This window comes from Mus caroli, unplaced genomic scaffold (genome assembly GCF_978045245.1).
Source record: "Mus caroli unplaced genomic scaffold, Mus_caroli_1 scaffold_8, whole genome shotgun sequence".
Lineage (NCBI taxonomy): Eukaryota > Metazoa > Chordata > Mammalia > Rodentia > Muridae > Mus > Mus caroli.
In genome coordinates this window covers 126,579,934-126,606,837 of record NW_028227263.1, presented here as the reverse complement: position 1 = coordinate 126,606,837, position 26,904 = coordinate 126,579,934, and the positions used below count along the sequence as shown (strand labels likewise).

The following is a 26,904-nucleotide window of genomic DNA, read 5'->3' as shown; positions in this document are numbered from 1 at the left end:
GAAAGAAGGTTGAGAACTGCTGGGAAAGAGGTGATGGCGATGGGTCTTTGGAGGAGCTTCCTGGCTTCACTCCTGCCATCTAGCCCTACTCCATCTTCTTTCTAAGGCCTGTACACATCTGGAATCAGTCTCTTAGCCATCCTTAAAGATGGAGATGCTGTGCGAAGTCCCATGGAGTCCCTCGCCCTCTCTTATTCTTTGCTGTCCCTGGCCAGCCAAGATTAACCAGCAGCTTTTTTTTTTTCTTTTTTCTTACCTCATTACCCTTGACCATGACCACCATAGGGGGAGGGTATGTGCAGGGACCACTTCAAGACCAGGCAGGAAGCATCTGTGCTCACCTGACCAATCATCTGACTGCTTTCTCGTTCTTATTCCCCATAACCACATTTCCCTATCTCAGGTTTAGGAGGTCCATCATCAGATGAGTCAAACTGGGTTCCTATTTCAGGGCTGTGTGACTCTTGGCGAGTCATCAACCCTCTCTGAGCCAATTTCCCCACCTGGAAAAATGCTCACAAGTAAGAGCATCTAGGACTGGGATGTAGTCTAGTTGTTGCTATCTTGCTACCCCAAACCCAGGCTTAGTGGTGCATGCCTGAAACACCAGCACACTAGAGGTAGCCGTAGTAGGATCAAAAGTTCAAAGTCATCCTCCACTACATGGGAAGTTTCTGAGCAGCCTGGGTTACATGATACCCTGGCTAGCTGGGCTAGAGCTTTAAACAGAACAGAACATCACTAGTGAGACAGAAACTTAGCTTCTATGGGTTTTGTAACAGGTATAAACTGCCCTCCTCCCACCTCATGGGTGGATGGGTCTGGACACACTACTCCACCTCCACCCTGCACGCTTGTGCCCTGAGAAGTGCCATCCATCTCTGGTGGGTTTTTAGCTGTGGTCCTGGAGCACCACCTGGTGGTGGATTCTAGTCTTGTCTGGCAGGGACTTAGGGATGCAGGTCACCTTTTGTCCCCAGGACCTTCATTCCTTCCACAAGTGACCCAGGAGCCCCTGGCACATTTTTAACCACTATGCATGGATGGGTAGAGCCAAGTCCATTCCCTACAACTTGGTTTCAGTCTAGAAATTATTCCCTCCGCCAGCAACAGTAGGGGGTGATAGTGAGTCAGACCTGGAGTCCCAGGCTGAGTGGCACTTTCCAACTTTTGCTTTGTAGAGTCTCGTTAAACCAGGCTGCCTGTGTAGCTGGGGATGACCTTCAATTTTCCTGCTTCTGCCTCTTCAAGTGCCTGTGTTCCCCACACTCCCACCCTAACCCCCATTCTGAACTTGCTCTTTCACCTGGTGTGCGCTGAAGTCCACCTATGTTCTGCTCCCAGGGTTGAATGTGGAAAAGGCAGAGGACAGGTGGGAGCCTGCAGGTGGAGTTCCTACTGGTCTTGGCACTGGACTTCGTTGTCCTCTCAGGCCCTTACTGGTCAATTCTGGGTAAGTGCTTTATGGCTGAGCCACATCCCTAGCTCTTCATATTGTCTGGGACTCCTTTGCTGGGCATGTGATGATTTTCAGGGAAGACCAATTAAGGATTGAAGACCCTGGCAGCAGGTGGTCTATCCAGATACAAAACAGCAAGCTTTTTTCAGAGGAAAACATTGCCTACCTCCATTTAAATAAAACAAAACAAAAAAAGTGTGTGGAGGACAACTGTGTGTGTAGGAGAGGAAATGGGGACGTGTTGGCTCTCCTTCCCCACCAGGGAGCAAACCTAGGCTATTAGTCTTGGTGCAAGCAACTACTTTGCCCACTGAGCCGACTCACCAGCCCACACTGTTGAGGCCCTGTTCTCAGGCTCTCTGGCATGCACAGATGGCCACTGTTGGACTACACAGCCCCGACTGTGACATATGTCCTGCTGTGCCTTGAGAGGACGCTGACACAGCATGCACTGTTTCTATATCAGTAAATCATGGGAAACTCATGGTCTGAACAAACATACGGAGAAACTTCATAGCCCAACTAAAAAAAGATGTATGTTATTACTGGGGGTGGGGCATGTCTGCCACAGCTTGTGTGAGGATCAGAGGGCAAATTTATGGAATCAGTTCTCCAGTTTTTGTCAGGGATCCAACTTGCACTTTTAGAGTAGAGATTTCTAAACACGCGACTTAGCTGGAGGACGCAGGGCACTAAGGGGTGGGCCTTGAACGGTCCTAGCTGGCCCTGCTTGAGGTCTCTCTCTTTGCTTTTTGGCCTCTATCATGTGAGAAGCTGACCACGAAAGCTCCTGCAGTGTTGACCCAGTACAACCACGGTCTTTCCTGAATGACGGAGCAGTCTTCTCACCTGTGACTAGCAGCCATCCCTGGAGCTGCTTCTGTCAGATGTCCTGCACAGTGTGGAGAAAAGAACCTGCTATAGACAGGGGCAGTCCTACAGGTTGCTAGGGGTTTGCACAGAGCACCGGGGACTATGGAATTTTCTGAGTGAGAGGTTGAGTATAATCCACCTTCCAGATTGGAAATAAACACCAGCCACACCTGCTGGCCACACTCTCAGTTATAGGATTCTGAAATTCCTCAAGCGCTGCTGAACTGAAGGCTCGGGGCCTCTCAATCCACAGTAGCAATGGAGGACTCCCAGGCCAGAGAAGCAGCAACTTCTCAGGCAGACTAGCTCCCTGGGTAGCCCAAGCCTTGTTTGCCCCACTAGCACACAGCACAGCAGAACAGTTGCTGAGCCCTGTCCCTGCTGAGAACAGCTCCGGGAGCCCAGAGCACTGAGCATGAACTTTGAGGTGCTGTTGGGAGATGAGGGTTCAGAAGGCTCCGCATGCTCCACCCACTTTGCTGTTTCCTTGCAAAGCTTAGCTAGAACAGAGGCTTCTGAAGGGGTCTGAGGTCAGCCTGCAGCCTGCACAGGTCTCAGGGGTCCGATGATACTTCTGTGGTGACTCTTGTCCTGTGATGTCCACATCACTGAGGGGCATCCAGAACCAAACTGTACCCACCCTGGAGGGGCTTGTACGTGGTGGACACACGCCGATGTGGGTTTGAGATGAGGTTTGACTTACAATAATGACTTTATTTTATTTTAACATAGTTAATTACAGAACATAAAATAGCTGGGGGTGGGCCCCAGCCTTGCCCCACCCTGAGGCTACCAGGAGGAGGCCTCCCTGATGACCCTCTTTTGGGGTCTTCCTATGGCAGGGTCCTATTGCTTTACCAGGGGAGGAGCCATGCAGGTGAAGGGGCAAGACCTCCTCTTGGCCCCACCCCTACCCAGACTGGCCTTCCTCCAAATGCCCAGGCTGTGCCCTACCTCCAGTCTCCTTTCTCTGACCAGGAGCCTGTCGTCTGCTGCCCCACGCTGCCCCCACCCCCTCTGCAACCTAAAGGGGAATAAATACAAACTTTACAAAGTAAAAGGGGGTCCAACGTTGCCCTGGGGCGGGGCAGCAGGCCGAGGGCGGGGCCATCCAGCTGGGCAAGTCCCGGCTCACTGCTGCTGACAGCCTCACATCATTCCTAGCTGCAGAAGCGTGTTGGCGTATGCCATGGGCTTGACATTGGGGTGAGGCTACAGTAGGGACAGAAGGAGAGAGACAGTCAGGGGACTTGCCCATACAAAGCACTCGCCCAGGCAGTGCCCTGTCCCAGGTCACTCACCACTGCTGTGAATTGGTGGAACTGGGGCCGCAGGTCGGAGCCCTGGAGGTGGATGTAGGAGGCTTTGTTTCCCATCTGGTCACTGTAGGAACAGGGGCAGAGGGGCTTGTGTGGTTGGGGCTGGAGATTATGAGAAGGTGGGGAACAGAGGGGGGGAGAGAGGTCTGAGACAGGAAGGGGATGCAGAGAAGAGGAGAGAAGAGGGAGACACACTTGCCATGGAGAAATGGTGGTGCCAAAGAAACCACACTGAAGGCCTGGAGGAAAGCCTCGGAAAGGTCGGGGAAGCAGAGGCAGGAAGAGGCAGTGGGAGAGCCTGGAGACCTGACCTCACACTACCCTAGCACCAGAGGTATGTATATAGTACAGGGACAGAGTGACATAACACCATGAGGTCACAGCCTATCCAGGAACACAAGCCCATACAGCCCTGAGTCCTGGCTTCCTCTTATAGATACTGAGAGTGGACTTGGATGAAAAGGCCTTGCTCCAAGGGAAGACCTGACCCCTGGGGTTGGGGAACAGCAGAAGGCCCACAGGTGTTCATTATACTGCCATGTATCCACTCTTAGGTGTCCTTCCTATGGTGGAAGTTTCCCGCCAAAGTCAAAACCTGCCATGGTGGCTCATGCCTGCAATCCCACTACTGGAAGGCTAAGACAACAATCATGCTGCTAATTTGACACCTGACTGGACTAGAGTAAGACCCTGTCTCAAAAGCCATACATTCATCATCCACACAGAATAAACCCTGTGGCTTGGGCAAAAAGTGGGAGAGGGGGGCTGGTGAGATGGCTCAGCGGTTAAGAGTACTGACTGCTCTTCCAAAGGTCCCAAGTTCAAATCCCAGCAACCATATGGTGGCTCACAACCATCCGTAATGAGATCTGACGCCCTCTTCTGGTATGTCTGAAGACAGCTGCAGTGTACTTACATATAATAATAAATAAATAAATCTTTAAAAAAAAAAAGTGGGAGAGGTAGACGCACCAATAGTTGGGGGCAGAAAAGACAGTGACACAGCGGCCACCATGGGCCACCTCGTAGCCCTCGGCTTTGACTTCATGGCTGCGGATGATATAGTCCAGTTGATTCTCCTCCAGGAAGGCCTTGGTGACATCAGGCCCAAACTGGCAACTCACGCCACGCTTGCTGACGGAGCGCCCATTCTGGTAGGAGCAAGGGAACAGGAGACTCTGGTTAAATCAGGGCCTGGCGCCACCACATCTCAGTCCAAACCCACAGCCAGACACCCAGCTCACCTGTGGTTGGGGATCTGACCACAGCAGGTCACACATGGGACCTACAGGAGAAGGGAAGAGTGTCAGAGACTTACCTGTTTCCCAAGCTTCTTCAGGCACATGCCTGCCCCACAGTACAGCTTGGTGGGAAGAACAGCAGGGTTGCACAGGTGGGGGGTGTTGAGCTGGGCCCAGTTTCCTGCATCTCAGTCTATCCATTATAAGCTGCTGCTGGATGGGACTTCTACCAGTCCAATCTAAGAGCAGGCCCTCTTCTCGTCCAAAGCCTCCTGTGGCTCGCCACTGCCCCAGCAGCAAACCCCGTGTTCCTACCAAGATCTGTAGCTCTCAGGACGTGGCCTCAGGCCTTATATCTAGTAGGAACCTCTGAGGGCCAGCTCTAGTCACCCCACCCCATCAGTCCCTGCTGTCCCCTGAATTGGCCACACCACTGCCTCTCTTACTGTCAACTCAAATGTTACCACCCCAGAGTTCATTTCACCCACATCATCCATGTCCTCTCTGATGTTCCCAGCCAACAGTCCCACGCATTCAGGTTGCAGGTGGGAAATCCACATAAGGTCTGTGTGGGTCCAGGTACTCCTCTGCCTGAGTCCACTCACCTGAGTCTGGGGGCTGCCGATTCCGCTCAATCTTTCGGATGTCATCCAGAGTGACACCATCTTCGCTGAATAGGCCTCCATGCATGATCTAGGGGAAGCACAAGCCTCTGTGAGGAAAGGAGCCCCCTTTGTCCCCCCATCCCACCCTACCCCCCAGCATGTTGCCTGCATGGTGTGAGAGGCCCTGAGACTCCTCACCAGCACTTTGCCATTGATACACTGTGCCAGTGGAAGCCACTCGAACACCTCGCTGAAGAGCTCATACATCTGGGCTGTGTACTTGGCCTTCACCTCGCCCTCGAACCCATAGATCTGGTTCATGTTGTCTGTCTCGTGGTTGCCTGGCCATAACAGAGGAACAAGAGAGGACCCTCAGCCTCCAGTTTATTTATTATATACCTATCTGGTAATTTCAGGTACCGACCTGGGGACAAGATGGCATTGCTCAATGATAGCTGGCTGGCACTGAACCTTGATAATGAGAGCCCAGCTCACTACTCAGATGGACCTTTGTGCTTAGATTAGTGTCCCCAGGAGGCTGTTCACACTGCTTAGAGAAAGGCACCTTTCGTCCTTGAACCTTCTGTCTGGCATCTGCCAGCAGAGGGCACAGTGAACGCCACACTGAGCTGCCTATAGCAAGGGCTGCACCTCTTGTGGTGCTACTGGGGCAGTGCACAACCTGCTCAACCTTACGTGGTGGCCCCACGATGTACAGGCTTGCTGAATTCACCAAGTGCATGGCTATACTACTCTAGGCTTTACAGATGAAGACAGAGCCCAGGAGAGAAAGAGAGACCCTTCTCACCTCGAAGTAGATGGAAATGATCTGGATACAGGAGCTTAAAGCCGAAGAGGGTCAGGATAACTTCCACGGAGAAGGAACCACGGTCCACAAAGTCGCCATTAAATATCTTTCTTGTCAAGGAAGCTGTGGTTCAGATGGCAGATGGGCCAGGAGGGCCCAGTAATGTTCCCTTGGCTCCAAGGCTCCCATCTCCAAAGGGGGTGTATCCCTGGTCTGCCTTTGAACTGAAGCCCCAAGGAAACAACCTCACCTGTCTTGAGGAAGCCAATGGCAGAGCCTAGGCAGCCAGCTGTTCCCTAAGAGCAGTCCTCAAACTACAGGGGACAGGTCCTACCTCCCAAAACCACAGAGCCTAGGAACCCTACACAGAAACTATCCCATGTCATGTGAGAAAAGCCTGGGGCGTGGCTCAGTGGGTGGAAAGGATGTTGAACACAACAAAGCCTTGGGTTTCATGTCCAGCACTGAATCAACTAGGTGTAGTGGCCCATGTCTACAATCCTAGCATGAAGGAGATGGGAGGCCAAAAGCTCAAGACCAGCAGGGGAGCCTCAAACAAAACAAAACAAAACAGGAACCCAAGGCAAAACAGCACCCTGCTCAACACCCCCCAACAACCCTGTGAGGAAGACCCTATCACCCCATGGTACAGATGAAGGATAGGAGAGATGGCCTGCTGGGTGGACAGGTGTGCAGGGTTAAATGCTGCCTGTGTGGTACTTTGTAGCAGGTGAGAGAGAAGCGGGGTGGGGCCTACAGGTGACTTGGTGTCAGTAAGATGAGGTCCCTATGTTCTTCTCTGATGGGGTCCCCCTGTCAACATGGGATCGTGCTGAGGATACATAGGGGTTGGTCTCTGAGGGTAAACCGTTGAGCTCAAAGATGTTGAGGAGGTCATAGAACTGGCCATGGGTGTCCCCGCACACTGTAATCTTCTCTGTCTGAAAGAAAAGAGGCCACCGGAGAGGGAGGGGCCCAGAGAGAGATGTGGGGAGGGGGCAGAGGGGAATGAGGGGTGAGAGGTCACAACAGACCAAGAAAATTCATGCAAGACACAATGGGGGGACACTGCAATGAGGAAGGCAGACAAGGGGGAGGGGTGTCAGGTACAGAGAGGAGGGAAGGACGCTCAGGTGGGTTCATGAGGCCCTGAGCTGGGGGACCTCCCGACTGCTGCCCTGCTGAGACCACATGCACCCCTCCATCCTGGGCGCACCTCTTTCAGCGTCGTCTCCACCAGCGTGCTCAGCTTGCAGAGGACTTCTTTCACCTGTACTAGGATCTGGAAGACAGGTCAGACTGTAAGTGTGGCTGGCTGGGGCGGAGTACAAGCTGCTACCCTTCAGAGGCCTGATGCCCTGGAGCTACTGGGAAGGCCTGGACTACTGGGTGCTACTCAGGGACAAGAGAGGTGGTGCTCAAGTGGTGATCTGATCTGGCCTATGTGTCATTTAAACATCATCATCAGGGGCTTAAGACATGGCTCAGCAGTTAAGAGCACTGACTGCTCTTCCAGAGGTCCTGAGTTCAATTCCCAGCAACCACATGGTGGCTCACTACCATCTGTAATGAGATCTGATAGCCTCTTCTGGTGTGTCTGAAGACAGCGACAGTGTACTCAAATACATAAAATAAATAAATCTTTAAAAAAAAATCCTGAAGGAATCACACCACAGAGTGACAAACCACCCCACCCCCCACCCCCCCGGTGTGGGGTTATGGTTGCTCAGGCTGGTAGCACAGGAAGTGGCTTCTGTTCTGTTAGGGCTAAGCACCAGGGGAAGGCAGTGACCTCATCACAGGAGAGGCAGCACGTGTGTCTAGTTCTGTTGTAGAAATGACTTCTATAATCTGAGACCTGTCCAGCCCATGTACGTCCTCTCTTACTCCTGTCCCCAACTTAAGCCAACCACACTCTTCAAGAATTTCTCTCTGTCTCCTGCTTCCGGAAGCTCTGAGCTCTGCCTGACACTCTGCCCAAATGCTGTGGTATCAGATGAGGTCAGTGTGGCTCTCAGCACGGTGCCCATTCCCGGGTCCCAGGTGTGTGAGGCACAGGAGTAGGTGTTACCTGGTAGGCACACTTCCGGTGCAGTTTCTTCTGATCCTTGTACCACTGCATGAGGTCTTTCATGAAGGTGATTGTCACTTTGCCATCCTCCAGCTTGGGCCCGCTGTATTCATCTTCAATGGCTGGTGTATGGACAAGGGGGTTAGTGAGGGCTTCAGCCGAGGAGGGTCAGGAAGGGGACCTGGTCCCCAGGGATGGCGTAAGAGATTGGCAATGAAGTTTCCCATGGTACTGTGGTGCTCCTGATCTTAGGATCAGCTCACAATTCCTGCAATCCTTGGCCTCTGGCCAGTTCTAAGCAGTGGCTTCCTGCTTTGGCAACTGTCCTTTGGGGAGTTGTTCCCCTCCCTCTGCTCCACATTCTAAACTCAATTAGCCGTGGCTAAGGGGTGACTGCTGAGTAATCTCTTCAGATTCAGAGCCCAGAGCACCTGCTCACCTGCGGGTGACATCGGAATCTGAGCCACCCCTCCTTCCTAGTCCAGTGCATCAGCAGCACACAGCGCAGGGAGCGTTAGGCTACACTGCAGTCATTTGCCCATCTCAAGAATGGTGGGCACCATGCTCCACAAAGTCAAGGTCCACTGTGGCTGGAAAAAAGATGACGGCACACACCCTGAAGGACGAAGACCCAATTCTACACGTGGTATCCTCTCCTAGATAAACCCCTTGTAAACCAAGTTCCCCGAGTGTCTGGGAGGGAGACAGACATGCTTGCTAGCTCCTGACACACTTAGGTGGCAGGTCTTCAAATTCGGTTTCTCCATCAACTCCTGGCTTCCAGGTACTGGCTCCTCCGTGTTAAGCAATGGCCAGTCTATGCCTACGTAATGAAGTCTCTATAAAAACTCTGAGGCAAAGGCAGGTCTCTGGGAGCTCCTAGAGTCTAGGACCTAGGCAGCAGAACCCATGGAGGTTGCTGGAGGGCAGTTCTCATGCCCATGTGCCTTCTCTCTGCAGCTTTTCATCTGTAGATTGTGCAACAGTCTGGTAAGGACCCCTGTGAGTTCTGTAAGACACTCAACAAACTAGTGAAACCTTAAGAGCAGATTGTGGGGGCCCTGATTCACACTCATTGGCTCAGAAGATGGTCAAAACAAATTTGGAACTTTGAACAAGTGTCACTGTGGTAGTGACAGATTCTGCACAAGCACCACGGCACACATACACACACACACACACACATACACATATACATACATACATACATACATACATATTCACTCACACAACATGATAATCAATGAATGTTTTTCAAAAGTGGGGAGTGGTGGCTTGGGGCTTTGCCTCAGTTTGTCAGAACCGATTTGAATCTGAGCAATGTGCAGATTGGGGGGTCTGGTTATTGGTGGGAGAAATCTGGATACAGTCTTGATGACCAGGAGTCTGTGCTGACTGCTAAGAGATGGGGAAAACCCACGTGCTTTGCCGATACATCGTCAGCACTAGTGTTACAAGTGGGATCTGCTAGGACAGCTGTGGCTCACAGAAATGTGGTAGGAGAAGGAACAAGGTAAGAGGGGAAAGTAAGGGCTATGACTTCTGGGTGGTCATGTGGTCACCCACTGTACAGGGCTATAGCTATGCCGTGCTCTCACTAAAAGTGCCAGCTTTACACTCTATTAAGAAAACGTGAGGGCTGGAGAGATGGCTCAGCGGTAAAGGGCACTGACTGCTCTTCCATAGGTCCTGAGTTCAAATCCCAGCAACCACATGGTGGCTCAAAACCATCTGTAATGAGATCTGATGTCCTCTTCTGGATGACAGCTAGAGTGTACTTACATGTAATAAATAAATAAGTAAATAAATCTTTAAAAAAAAAAAAGAAAAAGAAAACGTGAACTGCTCAATCTCTTGGCCAAAGTTTCCAAAGATGGCTAAAAGTGCAGTAGAAAGAGTGTAGGGTCTGATGCTGGCCTGAGACCAATGTTTTAGCCTCCAATAGCAGCAGCCAGGGGAAAGTCACATAGGGATAACAGACATCACCTTCAGGATGTCTGGTCACCAAAAGTGAAAGAAAGGGCCAGAGGAAGACTTAAAAAACACTTCTGAGAGCAGAGGGCCTGGGGTTAAGGGGTTGTCTGTGACCCCATTATCAGCTTTCCAAGGAGCCTCACTGCACTGTGTTCTAAAGGCTTTGGCTCAGAGGTGGCGCCGAGCAGAGGGACACAGCAGGCTATGCGATGGTTAGTGTCAGTTACTGCCAACCGGACAGAGTCCAGCATCACCCAGGCAGCTGGATATGTCTCTAGGATTCTCTTGGTTAACTGAGGTGGGAAGACCTGCCCACTGTGGGTGGCACCATTCCCTGGCCGGAACCCTAGACCGTGTTAAGAAAAAGGAGCTGAACAGCAGTGGCTGCACACATTCATCTTTCTGCTTCCTTATTATGGAGGCAACATGATCAGTGCTTTTAGCTGCTGTAGCCCCAGCTTCCCTGCATGGACTGTACTGTGTGCCAACACCCCCTTTCTCTTGCACCCCTGTATTTTATCATCGCAACAGGAGAAGAAACTAAGACTTGTATGGCACTGCACAGATGGCTGCACACACCCCAGACATGGCAGCTTGCCTGGCAGACTGACCACCAGCTACTGTAATGTCTGCTCACTTTATATGGGGTGCCAGCCTCTGCCATCAGTGCTGAGAGGAAGGACACCCCAGAGGAGCAGCCGATTTGCTTCTTGTGTAAGCCATATGGGGTTGTGGACCCTTCCTGCCCCATGGAACGTAACTGCCACAAAACCAAAATCAATTCAGAAGCTCTGTAGATTTGGGATCCCCACGTCCCCTTACAGGTCTGAGAGATGCCACTGAAAACATCAAGCAAATGAGCAAGAACACAGACAACGGAAGAGTTCATCACAGGAAGGGAGCTATACTTAGGGTTATTAAGAAAATAAGACAAGGTTTACTGGTACATGCATGTGATCCTAAAACTTGGAAGGCCAAGGCAGGTAGATCTTGAGTCTGAGGGCTTCTTGAGCTTTACAGACAAAAAAGATGAATAAAGGAAATGAAGAGGAGAGACTGGCGAGATGGCTCAGTAGGAAAAGAAAGGCTTTTGTCACCAAACCTGGCAACTGAGTTTGGTCCCCGGTACCCACGTAGTGGAAGAAGAAAACTGGAGAGCTGGGCTTCCACCCACAAGCCATGGTGTGTGCCTTCATCATGCACATACAAACATCCCCCCACACTCATCCCACCCCACATACATGCACAAGCAAAGCCAAGAGGAAAAGGGTCTAAGCACAGCAAGCCTTCACAGATGGGATGGGGCCAGGCAACCCCTGCCAGAGCCCGAACATTAAGAGAGTCCACAATGTTTGCTCTATTTACCCCTTTTGGACATGTCTGACATTTCTAAGAGGTCATGGTGAGAAATCGGTCAGAAATTGCTTGGAGCAACAGACATACTAATAATACAAAAATAGCAAGAGCTGAGATTTTACAATAAAGAGTAGGCGCTTTGGCTCACTGACCCCCCCCCCCCCCCTGGAGACCACAGGCAGTAGCTCGAAGGGTTAGAGCGGAGGATAGAAAATTCCCCAAGACCCCTTGATATACACTGTGGTGCCTGAAGAATATAAAGGCTGGAGAGATGGCTCAGCAGTTAAGAGCACTTGCTGCTCTTGCAGAGGTCTCAGGCTCAATTCTAAGCATCCACATAGTGGCTCAAACTACCTGCAACTCCAAGCCCAGAGGATCAATACCCTCCTCTGATTTCTGAGGGCACCAGGCACCCAAGTGATGTACAGATATACATACACACTGGCAAAATAACCCATACACACTGAAATAAAATTAATGAAAGGCTTCAAAAACTGGCCGGCAGGGCTGCCAGTCAGAGGGTTCACAGGGACTGATGTATCTCAGCACAGGTGATTGACAGACCCTTCCAGCTGGCTGCACTGTGGATGGACAGTGTATCGCACTAGGCTGGGCGTCAGTCCTCTTCCTGGTAGGGCTAAGTGAACATGTAAAACTGCAACTGAGCTTGCTGCCTGAGCCACCCAAGCCCACGTCATGTGTGGCAGGGAAGGGCTGGCCTGGGAACATCTGTGCAGCAGTCCCAGGCACAGCCTTGATTGAGGTTTGGGCCATAGCAATTCAATGTGGGGGCTTTCTCTTCCTTGCTGTAGGACACAGACTGAAGCTGTCCTTGTGTTGAAGGGCACAACCTGAGACTCCATGATGACTAGGTAAGGCATTTGAGGGACAGTGCTCGTAAGCTTCTCACACGGTACCTGGGGAAGCAGGGAGGAACCTCAGGAGCAGGGGAACTCTCCTCAAGGCTGACTCTAAGAAGCTGGGTACTGACTGGGGAACAGTTCTGCTAAGCAGGACAGCAACTGGGTGGTGTTGAGGCCCATGTCTGCACCTGTGCCAACGTAGTCAGGAAGGTGGGCAATGCAAACTGGCCTGGTAAAGGATGTGTGTGTGCTGGGAGGCTGGAGACCACTAAGGCAGGAGTTGGCCAATGATCATCGGTCGTTTCTAGGCATCTCCAGCACACATGCTAGAAGGCCAGGCTGCAGGAAATGAATGGCCACGGGAGCTGCAGCACTGCAAAGAGAGCCGAGTGCAGACACGTCCTCAGGTACAGCTTGACTACTGGTTGCCATGGGACAGTCCCGTGGCTGGACTCCCTGAAGAGCTGGTGACTCAGGGTGATGCTGGTGGCCTCAGGGACTACAAATGGGTTGTGACAAGACTCAACACTGACACTGCCTCCAAAGATTGCTCTTAATATCTGACTGTGGCAGGGAACCATGCTCCTCAGAAGCAGGTCAGCAGAGAAGAGCAACAAGCACCCAAAGAACTGGCTGGCTACGATGAAGGAGATACCGGGCATGATGACTCGGCTCTGAGAGCCCAGCACTTAGGAAGCTGAGGCAGGAGGACCATCATGAGTTTCAGGCCAGCCTAGACGAGAATGCTATCCTTTATGTCCCTGCCCCAATAAACAGAAACCCTGGACTTGCACACCTGAGAAAATCTAAAGGGGTGTGCCCGGATCCACCTGTCATCTGGAAGACAGCATAGACAGGACACAGCTCTTGTCAAGAGAAACAGATGCCACAATGACTCCATTGTTGTTTCTTCTTCCCCATCTCAGCTCCCCTTCTCCCTTCCCAACTGTGAAGCACTGTCACAGAGTTTTGGAACCCAGGGGAGTCTTAGGCATGGCACTACAAACCTTATGCCTGAATTCTTCAAGACCTGATGAGGGCAGGTAATATCCACACCCCATCAGGCAAAATCAAGGGCGACAGTAAATAATATGGCCGCCTCACTCATAAGACATGGTGGGGAAATGGAACCAATATGTTTGGCACCACGCACCCTGAGCCTAACCAGAAGGGAATGGGCCAAGGCAAGGCACCGGTTAGGATGTGACAAAGGAAAAATCCTGACAGCCTGAGCTTAGTCATAAGGGTTCCCACTCTTATGATTAAGATGGAGGGGGAGGACTGGGATGGAGGGAGAGGGCTAAGGAAGGCAGCAGTTGTAGGTGACACCTTCATTCTCAGATAATCTCTGAAACCTTGCCTTTACCCACCAAGCGTAGCAGGGTTGAGTGTGTAGGGGGGTATACAGCCAGGTCTACTCACTCATGCTTTCAATGTCCAGAGAGTCCACGACAGAGCGTCTGTGCTCGTCACCCGCAATGGCCCTCTCAAAGGCCTTCTGCTTCACAATCTTGCTGCACTCCTGGTACTTCATCTTGGCATCCTTGTCATTAGGCTTCACTTTCACCACCTGGCCAGGAAGAGGGAGGGAGGTGTTACTCTCTGGAGGACCAGCCACCTATCCCACATGAGCCACCAGGGGCACTGTGATCTCATTGGTCAACACTGCCCTGGGCTGAGTCAGACCACCCAGGGGCTACCACATCTAGCAGGGCAACCCGGGACTTGTATCACCCAGGACTGTTTTTATATCCCCACACCAAGCATAACAGAGCTGCTCAATAGGGTGGCTTTAGAGGCCAGGACTTTAGCCTAAGCAGGTGCCCTCTCTAAACAACTCTGATCTTGTTAAAACCAAACAGGTGTCCAGCTGAACACACAGGTCTCAGGTTCCCAGTGCAGCTGGTGGGTGAGGCTAGAGTCTTAGAACAGCCTAGACTCTTTGCACCTTAGTGCCCCAATCTAGGAAGTGGGGGCCTGCTGGAAGGACCGAGGACTTGGTATACAAGAGGGATTCTGTAGGCGGCAGTCAGCCGCTTGCTTTTTCTGGGAGACTGGGGCTCCAATTTTCCTGTTTCCTCTGGTGATGGGGATAGGAGACACAGTTCAAGTCCCAGCTTAGCCAGTGATGATGGGGGAGCCTGGGTTATCTCAGCTGTTGTCAGTTTCTCCTCTAGGAGGGGACATTGGCAACAAAGTTCCCTCCGAGAGTAAATTAGGGGACACTTAAAAATATCCAATAGTCAGTTGTGGGTGGGCAGCCTTGGGGCACACTAGTTAAAAGAGCCCTGCCTGCTTCCTGTAAACCCGAATCCCAGGATCGCAGAAGACAGAGCTGGGCCTAGTGGTGCATGTCTGCAATCTCAGCACTTGGGAGATGGAAGCAGAGGACTGTGAACACCAGGCTATTCTGGGCTATGGAGTGAGACCCTGGGCAGCAGACTTCTCTGTGCCTCTGCTTGGTTACCATAACTTTAACTGGACCTGCCTGATGTTCTGATGTTTAACTGATTCCTCTGAGATTGAAACATTCCATCCTACACGAACTGTCTTTAAGCAGAGAGGTAAACAACTCAAAATAGCTTTCAGGAAGTCCCTGAAACTGACTGGACTCACTAAGCCTTTCCCTGCCAGAGTAAACAATGAAGATTGTGAGGAGTATCCAAGCTACAAAACGAGGACCAAGACCAAACAGAAGAAACAAAAACTAGCTGAGGTGCCTGGAAGATGTTTAGACCAACTGAGTCACTTGGAGAGGACACATGCTGAGCTGCCTGTATGCTGTGCAGTACATTCCAGGCTTCCAGCTTTGTGAGCAGTCACTCATGCTAGATTGGGCTTTGGCGATATGACTTTGAGTTATTTCTGCTCCTATTGTAAGTAACCCCTCACCCATACTCCTGTAAGTAGCCCCAATAAAACCCACTGCTTTACCATGTTGGTCTTTGGTGGTATCTGTACTTTGGTCTATGGTGGGTTCTAAGTACATATGTGTTTGCACTCCCCTCCCCCCCCCCTCTTGTCACTCACCTGAGGACCTATACAGCCACCCTAAGACTGGGTTCCCCACAGCTTCTGTGCTATTAGATAGAGAAGGAAATCCTAGGGCTGGTCCTCAGAATGCTCCCCCACCCACAAAGCTAGCTGGCTGAGTGAGTCAGAGTCTGGGCAAAGACAACCGCTACTCCCTGCAGGTGCTTGGCCAGCAGTAGGCTAGGCAAGCCTAGGCTGGGCCATCTGCCAGACAGCTCAACTGGGGTGTGGGTGTGGTATCAAGCTCCAGGGCTGCCAGCTTTAGGCAGCTCCTGGAGCCCTTCCCAGGGAGAGGCAGGCAGGCCAGGTTCTCTCTACTTCCCAGGATAAAGTCCACATGGCTCCAGGCCTGGACCTCAAGGCCCACCCCCACCCTATCTTTTTCTGTAGCCTGGTACTGCCTCTCACAGATCCCCAGGATGCCAGGTCTCCTGTAGCTGAGGCCTTTTGGTCATGCTGCCTTTGCCCACACATTTCATTGTTAAGTCTAACCTCCTTTCTGCTCCTCTCCCCCAGGAGACCCCAAGGCTAGGGACAGGCTGCGTCCTCAGCAGAGAATGAATGCCTCCTAAAGGCAGAAAGGGTAGCAAACAATTCCTAGGAGATGTATGTGTCTTCAGGTAGGCTGCAAACTAAAGAGGAAGATGGAGCTGGGTGCTGCCACCATGGTGAGTGACCCCTACTCACTGGATTCTCCATAAATCTTTATGGGGTGGCCAGCACAATCTCCACTGGACAGAGTGGTAAAGTTATTAACCCAAAAGTCAGGGTTCTGTGCACTCCTGGACACCAGCACTCACGTGGGGCAATGCCTCCCTCCCGCCACCTCCCCTTCTGTTGCCTCTCACCCCCAGAACAGAGGCAGAGCTAAAAGTTCTCCAGGTTCTGGGTTCCTGCCTTCCAGGACAGGAGTTCTGCTCACTCAGGTCCCCAGTTTCTAGAAAATAGGAAGCAGTGCTAAGTACCCCATAGAAGGTTGGTCTGAGGCTTTACTGCTGGGCCCACCCTTGACCCAGCTGCAGCAAGCCAGCACTCAGTTCTAAGGCCTGCTCACCAGTGTTGAGGAGAACTAGATCTGGCTACTCTCAGTTCCAAGGCCTGCTCACCAGTGTTGAGGAGAACTAGGTCTGGCGGGCAGAAAGACAAGCTCCTCTCCCGGGGAAGGGTATTTGTTTCACACTACAGGGCTCTTCAGAGGCCCACAGCATCAGAACTTAGTGCCAGCACCAAACACCTCTCTCTCTTTTGTTTGAGTCAGGGTCTCACAGTGTAGCCCAGGCAGGCTGGGAACTCACAGTGATTTGTTAGCCTATAACTTCTGTCTCACAAGTTCTGGGATTAAAGGCATGCACCACCACACCTGGCCCAGACATGTTTTAAAAAGTGGCATCTGAAGTCAGGCGCAGTAATCCAATATTCCTGTGATTCTGGAAGCCCAGGCAGGAGAATGGCCTAGGAGTTCAAGGCCAGCCTGGGTAACATAGTAAGCAAGGCTCTCAAAAACAAAATAAAGGGGCCAGAGAGATGGCTCAGCAATTAAGAACACTAACTCCTCTTCTAGAGGTCCTGAGTTCAATTCCCAGCAACTACATGGTGGCTCACCAGTGTACTCATGTTAAAAAAAAAAAAAAAAAAAAAGAAAGAAAGAAAGAAAAAGAGAAAAGAAAAAGAAACAAACAAGCCACAGACAATATACTCTATGTGGACTGCACCATCCGTGGCAGTGTTCTGTGATATCCACATGGTTAATGCAGACATTTCATTGTGTGAAACTGGATCTGGGCAAGGTGCATGTGATGTACCACACTTTTAAAGAAATGAGATGTTTTTAAAAGCTGATATCTCCAGGGACAAAAGGTACAGCTCTATGGCACATACTTAATATTTGGGAGGTAAATAGGATTGAGGTTCTGAGGTTAGGTCCTCTTGACAGGATTAGGGGCTTTATAAAAACATAAAGATCAGAATGGGAGTGTGGCTCGGTGGTAAGCCTCTGCCTAAACTCTCCCAGTGAGGGGCTGGAGGTGTAACTCAGCTGTAAAATGCTATCACAGCCCCAAGTTTCATCCTTAGCATTATAAAAATTACAACAAATGGCATTGTCAGCTGTCAGGGCTCACTGGTAGTCATTACTAAGTCCTGGGACATGTGTTTGGGAACTTGGATTCACTGGGATTGCAGAGGCCATTCAGGGCATGCCCCTCCATCAAGACACTTGCAGCAGACCCAAAGCAGTTCCACAGCTGCCTAGCTCTGTTGGCAACAAGAACTGCATTCCCTCCACCTGGGAGCAATCTAGACCATCAGAGCACTTCCGTCACTCAGGCCTGCTGTGGGCGCCAAAGCACCCCATTCATCAGAACTGGTGTACAGGATGTAGACCAGTAAGAACCAATAGAGATTGGCCCAAAGGGGCCAGATAGTGCATCACACAGCAGAGAAAAGCCAGGCTTCCAGCAGGTAGCCCAGAAGGGGCAGCCTTACACAACATACCCTTTCTCTAGTAAGTGAATCTACCAGGACATACCCAGCACCCGCAGGATAAATCAGGCGGGATACCATCAGTGCTACCTGCCCAGGGGCATGGACAGTGCCAGGAACTTACATGACACAGATAGCATGGTTAGGAACCTGACTCTGAGAACAGATACCACCTCCTGGGGTTCCTATGAGACAGCAGGAGGGTGACCTTTCTCATGCCGGAACCTCAGTGTCCTCATTGTAAATCAGGGATCAGAGTGGCTCCTGCTCTGCAGGGGACCCTGGTGATAAAAACGACTGTTGCAGCATGAAGGTTGCCAGCACGTGAGTGCTCAGATAAAGACCAAGTGTGACTGTCCCCGGTTTGTCTGTATCACTCTATCAGGCGTGTCACAATGTATGCCTAAGAACCATAAAGGTAAAGTGTATCATAAAGCAAACAAACCCCACAGGACTCTCAGGCAGGGCAGAGTATAGGATAGTGTCCCAGGGCTTGCCTGCGCTTGCATGGCTGCCTTGTGTTCCAAATGCATAGGAAAAAACACAAGGAATCCCAACAGAGATGTGACCCAGGAAGGGGGTGGGCCCACGTGCAAGGAGTGTGCAGGGGTGTAACATGGCCCCGTGGGAAGGAAGACTGGCTACTACTAAGAGTCCAACACATGGCCCCCAAGTGGGAAAGCAAATAGAGACACACCCAGGTCCTATGCCTTTGCAATGTTCTGGCACCAGCAAAAACTAGGGGCCAGAGGCCCACTTCACCATGACCTGGCTTTGGAGAAAATCTGGAGGCCATGGCTGATGCAAAGTGAAAGGCAGGCCCTCTCTAAATACACCTACTCACTCAACCCTCACAATGACACTTCAAGGTAGGCCTATGTGTTCCCTTGTTTGCAGGAGAGGCCTGAGGTGTCTGAAGACACACATATACCCAGGTCTGAGCTGAGCTGGCCACTAACCTAGACATCCAGAACTTGGAGTCGGTGGCTGTACACCTGACTCTAGCCCATAGGAAGAGATATACTGGTGGCAGTGGACAGCATCTATGCTCGTGCGTGCAAACATGGTACACATGTGTTGTTTTAAGCTGTCTGTCCTCCAGCTGAAGATAGAGTGCTGCTCACACACAGCTCACCTATGGAGTGGGCTTCCTCCAGAGTGATCTCCTTTCTCTACAGGAAATACATTCACGCATGCACAATGCTCGCAGCAGTGTTGAGCCCATGTGCATACAGATGAGGAAACTGAGGCTGAAACAGACAGGAGGCGGAGTCATGGGCTCATTTCCTCTAACCAAGGCCACACACAGTTCCTGACCCAGAGGCCAGACTCCAACATCTTCCAGGAGGACGTCTTGAGCTGGGAGCTGCCATAAGCCCCAGGCTTAGAGAACCCAGGCTTGCGCTGGGCCTTCACAAGGCTGATAATTTAAGGACTGGATGTGGCTCAACCTCAAGCAGATTCTGCAAAGGGCTCTGACTTTTCTCATTCACCACTGACCCACAAAGACTGGAGTCCAGCTCAGATGCAGCGTGTCCGCCATCTCCCAGCCTCAGAGAGTTAACTCAGAATCCAGTTAAGACGCCAACCTCAGCCCAGAGTGGCAGAGACCCTACACCAGAGCCACAGCTGCCTAGGAGGGGCATCACCATATTCCAGATTAGGACATTAACGGACAAGGGCAGGGGACAGGCTTTGCTGCCCCTGCCCACCCCTTTTGTCAGTCAGTTCCTTGTCTCTTCTCACTCCCACCCTTTGCTAAGCCTTCACTTGGTTTGATCCTAGGCCAGGCTGAGTGACCAGCTCTCTCCTGCTGCAGACATGGTTCCTCAGCTCTCTTGGGGCCCTGTGCACACAACAGAAAGGGCTATGTACAGCAAAGAAAGCAGTGATCCATTCTGTACTTGGAGTCACCTGCGCAGACAGCTAACTGTCTGGAGGAGAAGACACGCAATCAGGGGCCACACTGGCTCCAATGCCAGCACTGATGCGCATCAACTGGAGCCTCAGCCTCCTCCCCTGTAGGCCAGGGCAATCTCATCCCCCTCTCTGGGTGGCCACTGTGACTCAGCCAGCCAGTCTCTGTAAGGGGGCACAGAGCACACCTGTCCCAAGTGGATGCTCTAGTAGTTCCTACTAGTAGTCATCAAGGTTGTCACAGCACATCAGCTGTAGATAGTGGGGGATGAAGAGCTGTCCTCTGGTCCCCTTTCTCACCTTCACAGGGGAGCATGTCCCTGGGGGCTGCCCCTCTATGTATTGCCCTGCTCTATATTCTTGGAAGCACGACTCTGTACCTAGAGTCATTTTCCTTGCCTGCTCAGTGACATGGGACTCCCACCTGCTCCAGAATCTCAAGCTATCAATGGTCTGTGTAGTCTCTGCTAATAACTGCTGTTGTTACTAATCACCATCACTAATGACAGCCAAAGCAGTCACAAGGCTGAGCTATTACTGACCACAGACTGTGCCCGTGCTACGCCAAGCATGCACACAGCAGAAACTCCTACAGTCACTGACGCTGGGCCAGTTCTCAACATTCAGAGGTACACAGGAAGGCAGAGAGGCCAGGTGACTTGCCCAGGGACACAGAGCACATGATGGTCAAGATGCAGAACAGGAACTGGCTAGAGGCCTCATGGCCATTACTTGGCCAGGCCCTTGTATAGAGGAGACACAGAATGGCTTCTCCCCACCTCTGGTACCATCCCTCCACGTCCACCTGGCTAGGGTGCCGGGAGCTGGCCCATGCCCAAGGCCCGGCTCACCGTCTCGTAGTCACGCAGGGCAGCCCGGAACTTGCCCAGTGCCATGTTGCTGGCCGCCCGGCGGTAGTAGCCTTTGATGTACTTCTTGTCAAGCTCGATGGCCCGTGTGGCGTCGCCCAGTGCATAGCCATAGCACTCAGTGCGCAGATAGGCCAGGCTGCGGTTGCCATAGTAGATGGCATTGCCGGGGTTCAACTCGATGGCCTGACTGTAGAACTTGATCGCGTTCTCGTAGTCCTTGGCTGTGGAGGAGGAGAAGAGGCGTGAAGCTCTACTGCTGCAGGCAGAAATCTACCCTAGGCTGGGTTCCTTCTTACAGATGGGGAGACTGGGATTCAGCATGGAAACCTGTCCCAGATGTCTGACCACAGCCCAGGCCTTATGGCTCAGACCACAGTCTCCAGCACCTGAATCAATTCTACAGCTCAGTCCAGCAAGGCTCAGGCGGTCCCCAAGACTCCCCATGATCAGAGGGATGTGCCAGGGAGTGCTAGGGCTGTGATCTGAGCCAGGCAAGATAAGACTGCCTGATCCTGTGGCTGTCCAGATGTTCAGGGAAGGCAGACCAGTCCAGAGCAGGGAAGACCAAGAGGATAAAGGATAAAGGGAGGAAGCTCCTTAGGCTACAAGGAAGAGGTACAGCAGCTTCAGAGGACCAGGACCTGCTGGTGTAGGAGAGCAGGATACTACAGCAGGCCTAGATATTGGGGCTCTAAGTGTGGAGGGGCCAAAGGTAACTTCCAGCCAAGGACAAAAGGTGAGGCTTTATGTGAACCATGCCACAGCTGGGCCCTGAGTTCTCCATCAACCTGTGGGATCCTCCTGTCTCCTCAACATAGTACCATCTGGTACTCACCTAACACAAGCCAGAGGGCTAGTTCAAGGTCAGATCCCAGTCTGTATCAGCAGAGGTAGGTCTGACCTCTCCTCCCAAGGATTCATTAAATAAACAGAACCAAGGCCCGAGCTGCCTGAGACCTGCCCAGGTTGGAGGACCATGTGCCTCGGCCACACAGCACCCTAGAACATAGGTGCCTTCAAGCGACCTGAGGGAGAAAGCCAGATTACCTCAACTCCAGCTGGGGGTGTGGGGGTGTGGGGGTGTGGGGTGTTCAAGTTCAGAGACTTGTGCTTGACATCACATGTCCAGTGCCAGGTGGAGGTCCTAGGCAGGCAGAAGTGGCAGTGCCTCCATTCCCAACCCCTTCACTCCCACCAGTGTGCATCTTGGTAGGAAGCTGGCACAGTGTGGTCTGAGATACTGGGAGAGGCGCCTGGCTCTGCTTCTCTTAGGCTGAGTATACTTGAAGGACTTAAAACACCCTACCACTCAGGTCCTGCCCTGACCCCACTTCCCTGCTCTGTAGAACACTTGCAGTGACCTTTGTGTCCTGTTTGCTGGGCCCACACACTTCCGAAGCACGGTGTGTGTCTTCCTTCTCCAAGCTCCTGCCTTGTCTGGGGACACAGTCCTGCCCTCCAGGGACTGCTGGTCTTTCCAGGAGTGATATCTGACCCCAGATAACAGTGACAAGTGCTCCGGGCTCAGACAGCCCAGGGGCCTGAGTCAAGCCCTGGGGTAGAAATGTGAGCTTGAATAACTTCATAACTAGGGTAGAGGAAGGAAGAATAAAGGAAGGGGAAGTGTAGACACTAAGACCAGAGCTGGAACAGCTGCTCCTAGGGGCACAGCTCGGCAGTCCTTCCTGGACTTCCATAAGGTAGAAATGTCCCCTCTCAGGAAGCCCTATTTGACCTCCCCCAGCTTCCCTGTCCCAGCTCTGCCGCTCTGGTGGTCTCCCAGGCCTGTGAACCTTAAGATGGCAGGTCCTAGAACTTCCCAGAAGCCACCAGGGTAGAAAGACTAGCAGGCAGTGAAGTTTAGAAGCCTCCCCAAAATGTCAGTGCCTCTGAGGGCTTTGCTGTCCTGGCTGGGCTCCAGAGGCTGCTGGTTAGTGCTCCAACCAGTGAAGTGAGACTTCATTAAGGGGACAAGGGCATGCAGCAGGCACTTAAGTGCAGGTGGAGAGCCTCTCCCTGGAGCCTCAGACCCTCAGGCTGCACCTGAGAACCAGGATGGGCTCAGCCTCACCCACACCAAACAGAGGAGGGAAGGAGAGTACAGGGAAGAGGAGGCTCCACCATGAAACCATGAAGGCACTGACCGGCTGCCGCACCCCAGCCTGGTGCCATCCTTCAGCTGCAGTAGTATCTACCACTCACCCTCTAGGTACAGTGGGGTTCCACCGTTCATCGGTGCTCACATAGGAGACCCCTGACTCATGATGCAGTACTCCTCACCCTCATCTCTCCGACCATGAAGACCCCTGGTGAGCACAGCCTTCTTCCTCAGGGAGGAGAAAGAGCAGAGGCTTGCTTCCCGTGGACTCTGACTGAGCTGGGCACCGGGCTCTGTCCCCAGAACCCTTCCAGTGGGGTTGAGCTTACAGAGGAACCATCTATGTTTGGGGGTCCCTGAGACCCCCCCTTTCCTCCACAGGGCCCCCTTCTCTCGATGAGCCCAGATGCGGCGTCTAACAGGGAGAGCTGCACCGAGCACGTGGGAGGAAGGGGATATCCGCCTTCTGCTCACACACTCTGACCCTGGGCAAGAAGTTTCACTCTGAGGTGGCTTCCTCTATAAACCAAAGTGGCTGCTCTCTGCCACCCCCAACGCCCCAGGCAGGGTTCAGCTCAGGAGTGCCTGGCCACCACGGGTTTAATGAAAGCTAGCTGCAATTATTCTTTTTATTGGTATCCTTACTTATAGTCTGAGCCTGGGGTTCTGTGCTTGCCACTGCCTGCCCACAGCAGCGGGAGGCCTGAATCAGGAAGGGTGCTCCTTCAAGTCAGCTCCAGGCCAGGCCCCTCTGGCTGCCTGCCCAGCCCTAGGTTCCTGGGAGCCCAAACCTCAGGACCTGGGAGGCAGGGGTGAGGGTAAAGGGTCCTTCCCGATGGCTAACTCCTTCCCCTACCTGTCCTCAGCAGCAGTAGCCCAGTTTCTGGATGATCTTTTCAGGGCCCAAGGAAAGATGGCCGTGCCTTCTTCCAACCAGTACATAGCTGGGCCTGGTCAACTGGTGCTGGTGGCCTCCAACCTTCCAAACCTTGCAAGCCAGGCTTACCATCCTGATAGGATCTCTCACACTCATTAACTTCCCTCCCTTCTAGCAGCCCCACCCCACCCTAAGCTCTGCCCTCTCCTGCAGAGTCCTATTCTGCCCTAGCCTGTACCTTGGCTTCACAGCTTCCTGCCCCGTTCTTTAGAAGGCATGAATCTGGACCAGCTTTAGCTCTCCAGGGCCTCTGCTGACAGCTCAAGTCCCCTCCCACAGCTGCCGTAACCTTCTGTCTGTAGCTGCATCCTAACCCTTCTAACCACCTCCACTTCTGCCCCACTCCCTAGTGCCAGGCTCCACTCACCTTAGCCACCTGCTCCCCTCCCCCTCTCCAGGCAGCCAGCCTCAGTTCCTCCCACTAGCCTGGTCAAAGGCTCCACCCCCTCACCTGTCTTCCCTTCCGGTCTCCGAACAGCAGGGAGGACCAGTACCTGTACCCAAAGTAACTGGACCACTCTCCTAAAACCCCTCCACAGCTCCAAGTCACCGTTAGGATGACACCTATAAAACCAGTCAGGCCTCTAAGACTCTAGCTCTGGCCTCACCTCTCTCCTTGCTATGTCTTCACAATCCTCCCACCTCCACCTCCAGAGAGCTGGGATGACAGGCAAGCACCATGTCTGGGCTTATCCCCACGGGGGGGTGGGGGGGGTGGGGGTGGGGGTGGGGGTGGGCACCTTTCCCCAAGGACTCTAAATCCTTCTCACCTTCCCCCACCTCCTCCAGATCTGTTACAGCTGGGTCTGTTTCTCTTTTGGGCCATAGCTGAAAAAGGATTCCTAGGACCCCCACCTACTCCCTCTTGCCATCTGCCCCCAATTCTCCATTCCCCTTCAGAACCGAGACACTTGTGCCTGTTGGTCTCCAATTCCTCACTTGCCTTCACCAGCCAGGGTCTTCTGGGCTGGACAGCCTCTTTATCATCTACAACTGCTGTTAAAATCACCGTGTTCCTCTAGGAGCAAAAGCTCTGATGGACAGTGCCTGGGGCTAGGTGATCAGGCACGTGGCTTTCTTTCCCGAAGAACCTTGTTTTCTTAGCCTGTGGCACCTTTCCTGGTTTCTCTTCCACCTCAGTCACTCTCCTCAGTAGCCCCCTTTCCACTGCAAACATGAAAACTCCATCCTAGGTTCTCTCTAGATCCCACTCTCTGGTGACTTCATCCATTCCCAGGGCACCTCCAACCATAGGCTGGTTACACTCAAAATTTTCTCCAGTCCAGACTGGTCCCATCTACCCACTCAATGTCCCTTTTCGGACAGCGAAGGAAACCCAAAACTCATCTTTGTGACGAATTCACAGATTTTGCATGCTCTGTCCCCTTATCTTAATCTTATCTTGTATCAGTCTTCCCCTCATACCCCCAGTTTGCTCAAGCTCCAGCCAAGCCAGTCTGTTTTCAATCATTCTCCACCCCAGGGTCTTTACACAAAATCAATGGTCAGACCCACGTGTAAAACTCCTTGTCAATTCTCCTCAGAAAGCCTCTTTCTCCAGGCACTCCCGACCTCACCATCTAAAGCAGACTCTAAGCTGTATTTCCTGTGTTGTCACCTTGACCCAAAGTGATCATCACAAGTTAGCAATGATTGGTTCTGCTTAAATCCGAGTCATGTGTTGCATTCATCGCTGCAGCCTCAGAGCCAAGCACAGACCTTGTAGCACATGACACTTATTTAATACAAGTGTACTGAAAGAATGAATGAACGGAGACATGTCCTCCCACATGGCACTCTTAGCCCAAGATCACCCTATTCGTTCCTGCTCCACCTCTCCACCCTACTCGTTTCCTTGGATCACCCCAAAACGCCTTCCAATATAATTATCTACCTCCATCCCCATAATTCCCTTCTCTATTGGGCCTTCTCTCCTCAGTTGGTCATACTCATCTCAGGCCTCCCCACTCGGCAGCGCCATCACTGCCCTAAACACATGTCACTATTTGGTAGCGCCCTCTTCAGGTCTGACCACCATTTAGCAACTCTGTCCAGGTCTCACATTTGGTAGCACTCACATGTCGGCCCCCTGCTTTTCCCCTATCGTGTAGCAGCGCCTGCCTCAGTCTCCCCAGTGAGTGGCTTCTGCTTGGTATCCACTTCTCAGCAGCTCTCCCCGGTCTGTCGTCCAGCCTGAGCCTCCTCCTCGCGCCTGGCTACTCTGTAGTGCCTGCCCGGCGCCCAGGCTGCCGCTCCGCGTTGCCATGGTTCCCCGCCCAGCCTGGCACCCCACAGCCTGGGCCGCTGTCCACCCTCCCTCACCCCGTCCGGGCCGGACGCACCTTTGAAGTAGTCGTTGGCCTGTGTCTTAAGCTCCTCTGCCCGCTTCAGAGCGCCATCGGCCGGGGGTTCGTCCCGGGGGGGCTCAGCACACTCAGTCCGCTCGCCCTCCGCCATCGCCATGCCGCAAAGCGACCCCCACCCTGGCAACGGCCGCTCGCGGCACCAGGCCGAACCGTCGCGAAGGAGTGCCGAGTGACCGCCGCCGCTGCCGCACAAGTGTCGTAAAGCGCGGGCCCCAAAGGCACTCCTGACGCGCCTGCGCGGCGTCCCCCCCCCACTCCCCCCCGCCCCCGCCCCAGAGCGCCGGGAGGACAAGGTGACCAGAGGGTATCCAGACGAAACTTGTAGAAGTAGCCAATCAGAAAGGAGAGAAGGGGCCTTGTGGGTGGGGGCAGGCCCGGAGGGCGCCTACTCCCAAAGTTGCGAGGCTGCAAGTTTCTTGGAGATCCGGGCTTCCTTTAGGGTTGGTGATTGGGTTGCGATGCCTCCTGCGGGTGGGGCTGCTTTCAAAGCAGCACCCTGCCCAACCTGGAGTTTGCTCTGGAGCTGGGTGCTGCCAATTACTCGTGTGACCTTGAACAAGTTTATCTCTTGTATCCCCAGTGACCCTTCTGGAAAAATGGGTAGTTTCTCAAGCAAACAAAATAAAACTTG

General features: G+C 52.6%; 1 protein-coding gene across 1 annotated transcript; it reads right to left on the bottom strand.

The window, feature by feature from the left end:
* Positions 1-3,025: 3,025 nt before the first annotated feature.
* Ppp5c (protein phosphatase 5 catalytic subunit) lies at positions 3,026-26,477 on the bottom strand. Its single transcript, XM_021168019.3, has 13 exons — positions 26,250-26,477; positions 20,852-21,093; positions 13,992-14,139; positions 8,377-8,498; positions 7,522-7,587; positions 7,148-7,246; positions 6,306-6,411; positions 5,696-5,838; positions 5,498-5,585; positions 4,896-4,936; positions 4,624-4,802; positions 3,634-3,715; positions 3,026-3,544 (listed from the first exon to the last, which is right to left on the bottom strand). Exons 1-13 carry the CDS (start codon positions 26,368-26,370, stop codon positions 3,482-3,484), a joined length of 1,500 nt encoding a protein of 499 aa, XP_021023678.1. The 5' UTR covers positions 26,371-26,477; the 3' UTR covers positions 3,026-3,481.
* Positions 26,478-26,904: the final 427 nt, after the last annotated feature.

Excerpts from the sequence above, each read along its gene's own strand:
- Ppp5c (XM_021168019.3), bottom strand. The coding sequence starts at position 26,370 with ATGGCGATGGCGGAGGGCGAGCGGACTGAGTGTGCTGAGCCCCCCCGG. Across the intron at positions 3,716-4,623 it reads TTTTCTGCCCCCAACTATTG|TGACCAGATGGGAAACAAAG; the intron begins GTGCGTCTACCT and ends CTGTTCCTACAG. Across the intron at positions 3,545-3,633 it reads TCCACCAATTCACAGCAGTG|CCTCACCCCAATGTCAAGCC; the intron begins GTGAGTGACCTG and ends TCCCTACTGTAG.